General features: G+C 37.1%; 1 protein-coding gene across 1 annotated transcript in view; it reads left to right on the forward strand.

Moving 5' to 3' along the window:
* Nucleotides 1–8,652, forward strand: part of LOC121309410 (gamma-1-syntrophin-like) — a 54,542-nt gene extending 45,890 nt beyond the window's left edge. The window contains exons 16-17 of the mRNA XM_041242320.1: nt 6,514–6,624; nt 8,314–8,652. Coding sequence (XP_041098254.1) covers nt 6,514–6,624; nt 8,314–8,478 — 276 coding nt within the window. The 3' untranslated portion in view covers nt 8,479–8,652. The remainder of the gene's footprint in view (nt 1–6,513; nt 6,625–8,313) is intronic.
* Nucleotides 8,653–10,199: the final 1,547 nt, after the last annotated feature.

The raw sequence follows: 10,199 nt of genomic DNA on the forward strand, positions 1-10,199 counted from the left end.
GATGATTCTATTGCATGGTTGACCACTTCCAGAATGCCTATGAAACTCAAAAACATGCTTCACTTCACATACCTCCAGCATACAAATTATACAGGGATAACTGTGCACTGGCAACAGCTAAAAGTAATAAGGAAACCAATTCTATTACTTTATGAAAATATTTCATTGATCATTTTGTTTGACATAAACTACTGTATAGCCTTTGCTTTGTAGTTAATTCAGTGGGGTAAAGACTGACTTACTGGGCTAAACACCGTTAATTTGGTTACCTAGAGAACCACAATTACACTTTTTTTGCACTTTTGTGAGGTAAAGAGTGATTCAGCGTCAATACGCCTAGACGGTGAGACATACAGACAAAACAATAAACAGAAAGAGAAAATAAGAAAAAAATTCAAGCACAGTAAAATATTATAAAAAAACGAGTCTATCAAAAATTTTATTTGGGCTTAAAACAAAACCTGTTTGGCAACAGTAAGAAATGCACTTACAGCACACATGTCAAAGACGGCACGTTAAATATGCACTTACGTTTATTTTCCCTCTGTTTACTACCATGCCATGTATTTAAGTTTAGAAACCTTTCATTTACATTCAAACACATTGGCATTAGAACATGTTGATACATATTTAGACACAGTGCTAAATGTTTTAAATCAAAGCGAGTAATAATTGATTTCATTAGCTTGAATTCTTGATGCACAGTAATTCTCTGAAAAAAAGATGATGTGGGTGGCAGTGTCAATTTCAGGCAATGAAAAAGGAAAATTAGATGCCCATTATTTTTCACGAATTTAACTGTAACAAATGTTATAGTTTAAATAAAATTAAGATTACTAGCTTGCTGTTTTAATAGCATTTATGAGCTTTGTATAATTATTTGTTTGTAAGCTGTCATTTGAATATTTTCAGAAAAATATCAGGACAAATATATTTGCTTTCTATTTTGATTATTAAATGGTGATCAGATATTGTATCATTGGTGGAGTTTCCATGCTTTTTTTTTTTTTTTAAGCTCGAGACATTTGCTCGAGAAATGTCTCAAGTAAAGCAGGCTTTTCACCCGACGTCATGCTAATGAATGAGAAAGGTGGGGGTTGATATGTAAATTAGCTATGCATAAAGCACTCGTGCGGTTTTTGAAGATTATTAGCGAAATTTTGTGCAAATGTGGTTTCCATGCGCAAATAACTAGGACATGAGTGAATCTAAGCTGCTGTAATAAAGCAACATACCTTGTGTCTGGTTGGATAATAATGTGTTTTACTGCTCTTGCCCAAATTGTTTTTTAAATGTAATTTGCGGGGTTGCATATCATTAGTGTTGAATCTGTTTTCAACAAATGTATCTTACGACTCATTCATAAAAAAATTAATTGGGATGTATAAAATGAAACTGACCGACACAGGTATTGCAGATCACCATGGCTGAAAACCGAGAGAGACGTAGGATTCTAAAGCTCTGTGCCACATATCTTCCATGTTTGTTCCCAAGGCTGTCTAGATTGAGGACAGTGGCTGTTTTTCCTTTGTTTCGTGAGTTTGAACCACCAAACATCCTCTACCAGCAAATTCATATACCTTCTTATCTAATGCCAGTGGCTAGCAAAAGAACGTATCCATCTTGTTGGTGGGAAGAGGCTGTGCTGCATCACTCTTTCACAAATCGGCAGAGGACAGAGTCCTTTTGCATCACCAGGGCAACATTCAGCATTATAGTGGAACTGGTAAAGGAAGATATGCAGCCAAAAAGGAATTACATACAGTCTCCTGTGCTACTGGGAAAAAAGGGCTGTTATCCTCAGCAGGGTACAGGGTTAGGGTTACTCAGCTGAGTACAGGGTAGTTAACAATGTGTTTGGGGTGCACAAAACCACAGTTCATCACTGTATTTACAAGTTTGTCAACCCCCTTGTTCAGAGGCACTGCAACACTTACATAGCTAGGCCAGATGTAACTGAAGCAAAAAGCATTTATCTGCGGGACCATCCTGCTTCTCTCAAACGGCACCTCCTTGCTCATTCCTGCAGGTAGGGCTGTTTCATTTTTTTTATTTGTCCGTACCTCGTGGGACTTTTCGCTCTATTCCTCTTCCTGAGAGGGCATCAACCACTTATTGGTACACATGCTTGTTACGGGTGATCGAGCTGGCTCAACACATCCAAGTCACTAACTATATACTTATTAATGCCCGTGCTTCCACCTCGCTTCAGTGATTTTGAGTGGAGGGCAGATGCGCGTTGTCTTTGGACATAGCTGGGATCAAAAGCAAGGGAATTCAGTTACATGCATTTAGTAAGCAGCTCACTTGCTCTTCGTGCTTAAGTTTAGCATAGTTTTACAGTAAGGGTATTCTGGAACAGCTGCTTTATTATAACAAGGGCATAACTCAGTTCATGGTAAGTGGTTTTATACAGAACTGTAAACCCACAACATGACAGGCCAGACATAACAAAAAACAATAATAAAAAAAGCTGCCCACATTATCATTAAGGTGAACTACACCACTGCTAACCATAAAATCGCCCATCAGACACTACTTTCTGCCATCTTGGAATTCACGTAAATGAGATTTACCCTTTCAGGACAGGAATCCTGAATCTGCTGTGAATGAATGGCAATGAATGAATGATGATGACGATTGTGATTGCAGATGATTTATGAACTGTGAAGGGTGCTCAGGGCCTGATGACTGTGGAGGGCACTCAGGCCCGAGTGAAAGATAAATTTGGCCTGAGGTCTCGTCCGTGGGTGTTCAACGGTTACCTGCGCGAGGCCAGCTGGAAATACATGAACAGTTACATGCACACCAGTGCCGCAGAGAAGAAGTGGCATGGGCCACCTCCGCCCAAAAAGACGAGGCTGCCAAACCATGAATGGAGAATAATAATAAATAAGTAACGCACCCCACAATGGCGAGATAAAATTGGCCGGAGGCCTCATCCTTGGGTGCCTGATGGCTACCTGCATGAAGCCAGCTAGAAAAACATAAACAGTTACATGCATCCCAGTATTGCAGATAGGAAGTGGATGTGCCACCTATCCCCCAAATATTGAATTTAATGAAAACCAGCAGCTGAGACACGACCCGTCCCCCAGAGCATGACTGCATCGGGGGAGAGAACCCGACCTCTCTAACCCGACCACGCACCCCACATAATTAAATACGAGGCACTTGGGTAAGGAAAAATCCCCTACTCACATATTTTAAAATGTTTGGGGGGAAACCCCAGGAAATCCGTGGCTGAAGGCAGCCCTTCCTCAAGACTCTAAGCGGTCAACACACATTTAGACTTCCCAGCAGCATTTAACTGAGCAGCTGAAACAAAAAGGTGACGAGAAATAATAACACACAGAGCTTTATTGCACTTGCTGATGACTTATTGGTTAGGGGTGGATTGTCCTTCCAGAAAAGCAACCAAGTTCACCCTATCCCTCTCTTTGGATGTTTTTTTTGGCCACAAACCCGATTTACATGAGTAATTCTCTCAAACGTGCACGTGCATCGCCATTTCACATGTAAATTGCCAATCACATGATTGTCAGTAGTTATTCCTGAGATGTATTAGGCTATTGGTGCAAGTGTAATGTTTTTTGGGTGTTCTGTTATGTGAAGTGTGACAGTCAGATTGTCATAACCATTTACCCCCACCAGTAGGCACATCATGAGGACCCTGTGGCTCCCCAAAGTTTGGACATTGCCTTATCTGGCAATTATCAGAGAATGCAATTGAATACCACTGCTTTACACAGATCAACTATATATTATTTATTGTTCTCTTAGGGTAAACAAGAACATAGTCTTACAGTGAACATGGTTTAGTTGTAATGCCAAATACCATGTACATTATGACAATGGTTAACCTTGATACATGATGGCTAAATTATGGTTGACCATTTTAATAGCTCAAGGTTTAAATACACAGTGTAACATTGTTTAGATATAAAAAACACCTGAGATTGTAGGATTTTTTTTCTTATTATATTATATACAGAGTACTGCTTAAATTGAAAAGGGCAGTGAGCTAAACTCCAGCATTCCAAACACAATAGAAAACTCCCACGTAATGTACTCAGCTACACCACAACAGACACTAATTATGTTGTATCTCAGACTTAATCATCAAGCCAGCACCTAAGGAGCTTACTTGGGAAGAACATATAGTGACCTACCACACCATTGCTATGGGTAATTTTTAACTGACTCTAGGTATAACATTGATATTCAGATTTCAGATAGAAAATGCAATACATTTTAAAGATATGTTTTGCAGTTGTACAGTCAGTATTAATGCTAAATTGATCAGACTTTTATGTAAGATTCGCATTAAACTCTTAATAATGTAACTGATTAATGATTATATTTAAGGTGAGTGGGGGAGAAAGGTTGGTTTGGCTAGAAGTTTTGCATCACCCTATAGGATTATCTAATTTTGCTTCATTTGAATGAGACCAGATGATTTAATGTTTTGTTAACATATTAAATTACATACCGCATTGTGGTTATCCATATACTTAATCAAAAACTGGCAAAAATTGAAAACTGTGACATTTCAAAATGTAAAACGAAATACTGTACTACTATTATGGCTTCCGGTAGACTCTTGCAATATCATCTTGTAGTTTATTTGATTACATTTTAATATAAAATTTGCTATATCATATTATATTTATATATATATATATATATATAATATATATATTATATATATATATATATATATATATATATATATATATATATATATATATATATATAATATATACATATATATGTATATATATATACATATGTACATATACATAATGTGTTTGTGTTGTATATACAGGCACCTCCAAAATTATTGCCACCCTTGATAAAGATGAGCAAAAAAGGCTGTATAAAATAAACAACACAGGTAATGAGCTATATTGTAATTTTCCAACATGTGGAATATATTGTACTTTATTAATGATTCAAGGGAATCAACCAAAATTGCACATTTCTCAAAAAATCAAGTGTCACACTTATTGGCACCCTTGTTTTCAGTACTTTGTGCATCCTCCTCTTGCAAGGATAACGGCACTGAGCCTTTTTCTATAATTTTTTATGAGATTGGAGAACACATTGGAAGGAATTTTAGACCATTCCTTCATACAGAATCTTTCCAGATCCTCGATATCCTTCGGTCTGCTTTTATGGACTGCCCTCTTCAATTCAAACCACAGGTTTTCAATGGGATTCAACTCCGGAGACTGAGGTGGCCATTGCAAAATGTTGATTTTGTGGTCAATTAACCATTTATTTGTGGATTTTGATGTATGCTTGGGGTCATTGTCTTGCTGGAAAATCCACTTGTGGACAGTTTCTGCCTCCTGGCAGAGGCAACCAGGTTTTTGGCTAAAATGTCCTGGTACGTGATGCCGTTGACCTTAACAGGGGCCCCAGGACCAGTGGAAGCAAAACAGCCCCATAACATCAAAGATCTACCACCATATTTTACAGTAGGTATGAGGTTCTTTTCTGCATACGCATCCTTATTTCGACACCAAACCCACCACTGGAGTGCTTGGCCAAAGAGCTCTATTTTCATCTCATCTGACCATAGCACCCTGTTCTAATTCAAGTGACAATGTCGTTTAGCAAACTCCAGGCGCTTACATTTGTTGGTTTCTCTCAATAAAGGCTTTTTTCTGGCAACCCTTCCAAATAGGCTATTGGCATGGAGGTGGCGTCTAATTGTAGATTTGGAGACTTGGTGACCCCAAGATGCAACCAGGTTCTGTAATTCTTCAACTGTGGCCCTTGGATTCTTCTTTGCCTCCTGAACCATCTTCCTCACTGTGCGTAGGGGCAAGATTAACTTGCATCCTCTACCAGGCAGATTTACCACTGTTCCACTGGTTTTGAACTTCTTAATTATTGGCCTAATACTGCTAATTGGTATATTTAGGTTTTTAGCTATTTTTTGTACCCATTGCCCGATTTATGAAGGTCAACAACCATTTGTCTCTTTTCATTTGTGAGTTCTTTGCCTTTCCCTATGGTGATGGATGACAAATGGATTTTACATGCATGTTATCTCATTTTTATACCCCAGTGAAACAGGAAGCCATGAAAGGCCACAATGCAGTTCCTTAAGACTGAGATGTAATTAAAAAAGTAGAATGTTAATGCAGAGTTAATTTTGTTTAATTTTATTTATAAGAATCTTTAGGGGCGCCAATAATCTTTTTGAGAAAAAAAAATTACTTAAATGTTTTCTCTGAGCAATTGTATTAGTATAAAATAATATAGTTTTCCCATTTTTTGAGCATAAAATATAGCTGATTACCTGTGTTGTTTATTTTATATAGCCTTTTTTGCTCATCTTTATCAAGGGCGCCAATAATTATTTATATATAATATATTTATATATATATCCTAAAATTCTAGGTGATGCAAAACTTTTGGCCACAGCTGTACAGTATGCCAAAATATGTATTGCAATATTATACTCTAACAGCTCAATATCAAAATCAATTGTTCTTTCAGGCTGTGCTTTGGAGATACAAGTTTTCCCAACTTAAAGGTTCCTCAGATGATGGAAAGAGCAAGATTAAATTTCTGTTCCAAAATCCAGACACCAAACACATCGAAGCCAAGGTAACCGGATCTATAGGATCTCTTAGTTTATGATAACCAGGAGTTGTTTTTCTGGGACAATAATGGAATTGTTCCTTTAGGATGAAACCCATCCTACAGGAATAAGCTGACTGAAGAGCGGTAGGGTGGGGCCCTTGCCCTTACCCGGAACCACACTTGTACAAAGAACAAACAGCACTAAACATGTGTCTTTTATGGTTAAAAAACAATTCACATGGAATTTGTTTGTTTTGACAGTTTCACACAATATTTAACCATGACAGTCGTCTTGGGGCAAAAAAGAATATCTTTCCTTTTTAATTGTGATCTTCACAAAAAAAAAAAAAAAAATTCTGCAGTCTAAAACTGAAAGTAACACTGTTATAGAATAAAAAATACATATATAAATTACTTACATAGACTCAGTATATGAATATTGCACTGTAAAGAAGACTTCAATAAAAAAAAAAAAAAAATATTTTGTCCTGTTTGGCAAGAACATTGCTCAATATAAGGCGACCCTCTACTGCAGAATGGGTTATAAGGCGACATGGTCACAGCTCCTATTTGCCCCATAATGCCATTACACTAACACTAGTATTCTCATTACAAGGCGGAACACAAACAGCATGGTCTCTTAACTGTGGCTCCCAACTACAGCGTTATAAAGCGGGAGCATGTATCTACTATAACAGGTTAGCGTCAGTTCATTTTTGTGTTGGCATCAACCGGTAAAGGGAAATACATTTACTAGAAATAAAATCAGTATATTCTAAACAGGGATTTAATAGGGGCTAAAATATTAGGAGGAGTGACTTGGACTTTTCTTACTGTTAAAAATAAAATATATAGCCTGACAGGGAACATCTCTAATGCTCGGGCAAAACATATTTGCTCTGATTGTAATGAAAAAACTCTGAGCGAATGGGAACAAACTGCCTTTGCTCTGTAATGACATTTTGGTGGCATGCTTTGTTGTGTCTTTTTCCATCAGAGTTAGTGCCAGTGGTTGGCGTAACTTTCGGGTTGTGGTCTCTTACATGTTACATTTAAGCGATTCTGGCGCAGAGGGGGCAATCTGTGTTTTAAACTGACAAGGCGCAGTGGACCCCAATAGGAAAAGGAAACATCATGGTGAAGGAGAAGAAGACACACACACACACACACACACACACACATAAACACGTATAACATACCTTCATTAACTTTAGGGCTACGTTGAAAAAAAAATTGATTTGATGGATTTTCTTTTTAATGCACATCATAGATTACTTCATAATTACTGGAAGTTGTTTATTTAAATTTAAATATCCACATACTTATTTGTTGTGTGGGGCTCTTTCAGAATACGTATTTATGATTAAATATGACAAGAAAAACTCAATACAGTACGTCACCAGGAATACATTTTGCACACAATGTGTGGGGTTTATGTTATTTAAGAAAACAGTTTTTGTTTGTCAAATTTTTTAAGAGCAACTCTAAAAATGACAGTCAAAAAAACTAAATTGCCTATATGCCTCTCTGTCATGTATTATGGTATTGGTAGGGCAACTGAAAATAAATATAGGTCTCATGACAAATACATTACAACTGCTGGTTAGCTATCCAGACTCACTATATCATATTTTAGTCTAAAACAATCCAATTTTGGAGTCCTAGTTCTGTACAACTGTATATAAATTGCCAACTTCTCTCTTTTTCTTAAAGGAACTGGAGTTTTCAAATCTCTTTGCAGTGCTGCACTGTATTCATTCATTCTTCGCTGCCAAGGTTGCTTGTCTGGACCCTCTCTATGTTGGCAGTCAGGGTGCTGCTGCTGCTGCCAATACTGCTTGTACCGCTGCTGCAGGGAAGATAAAGTACTCTACCTGACAGCCCCTGCACGGTGCAGTGCATTACTGTCTCACAGTACATGAATATTCATCATATCCTGTATAGCCTAGAGGGAACGGAGATCGCAGAAGCCAATTCAGGAACAGCTCAGTGGGGGACAAAGTGATCATCAATTTTTATTTTCTGCAAGGAAATAGAGAATAATCCAAGCTCAAACTGGAGATTGGATGCATATACTTATCTTTAGTGTGATTTATGAGCACTGTTTATTTAATACTATATAGAACAAAAGGTCATTCAATAAGTGTCACAGTCAACACATTACATACAGTTCTATGACTGACACTGTCACCATTATGTTGTAGGCTCTACAGATTATAGTGGGCTCAATATTTTCTTTACAACTTCAAGGAGGATTACAGTGTGGTAGATATACGGATGAACAAGATATGTTTTGTTGTCTGTTAGTTTACACACAGAACATGCAAAATCGCAATAGAAGGCTTTAATTTATTTTGACATTGGTGTAGACTGCTCTAGATATTACTTTAATTGCATATCTAGAGGCATGGAAATGTGCAATAGGGTATATTTTTAGGTTATCTTTTTTCCAACTCATATAATCTATTACTCATAATCACAAGGAAGGCAGGGGTGTTGGGGGTTAGGTTTTCATCCATTGTGTTTGATAGAGATGTATTCAGATAACAGTTAAAACATTAATTATGTGTATGTTTAAACTGAGAAATTATAGGCACTGTTCGCAAAGATGTGTGAACCAGATAAAAAGTGTCTGAGTCCTGCATCACATTTTCATTATTTATATAGTATTGTTTTGTAATCATTGCAAATTGTATTTGTAAAGGGCCTAAACATTTGACATGAGGTGTAATCAGAGGAAAATAAAATAATATAGTTGAAAAGGCTTCATTAGTTTCAGTAATAAGTTATGCAAAAAATGGACAGGGACATACCCAAGATGCTACAGAGTCAAATCAGTTAGATATTTTGTCACAAAACAATTTTCCAGTGGTTTGTTCAGTTCCCCGGGCAGGTCTTAGGTGTTGGTGTCCTAATTTTAGTTCTACAGTAGTGACATGAATACATTATTTTACAGATATTAAATATCCCAGATTATATGGTAACATGGCTGCTGGTGAAGGCTGGCCAGCAGCAGCAATTACCACACGCCCAGAGGCAGTAGTACAGTACAACGCTTTCTGCGCATGTTTATTGTTTACACAAAATAAAAGGTTAAAACAGTTCACGTAACAAAAATTACAAAACCAAACCTACCTCAATAACGAGGACTAACTAAACACGAAAATGCCCTGGCTAAGACGGGACAGCTGCGCAATTTACCTGAACAAAGCACTCTTTACTTTATTCACAATACTTTCAAATTTCCCACTCGAATGCATGTACACTGCCACCATGGACTCCTTCTATTCCCCACCCTGAACAAGATTACACCCATTAGGACTAGAACAGCTGTGCTCTATTACCCTTCACACCGTAATATACATATTAACATTTTAGTAGCATGATGACCTTTAGTGGTGATCCTTGAAACTACACCATATAAACCCACACCATGCTTAACATGGAAGAATGCCCTTTTCAAACGGAGACTAATATATTCTCCGTTCACCACTCTCCCACAAAATAAATATATATATATATATTATTTCTTGCATATGCAAAAAAACACATTTATAGCACACATAAAATATTAATATTAAATAGATTTTCTAATTATA

Source organism: Polyodon spathula, chromosome 3 (genome assembly GCF_017654505.1).
Source record: "Polyodon spathula isolate WHYD16114869_AA chromosome 3, ASM1765450v1, whole genome shotgun sequence".
Lineage (NCBI taxonomy): Eukaryota > Metazoa > Chordata > Actinopteri > Acipenseriformes > Polyodontidae > Polyodon > Polyodon spathula.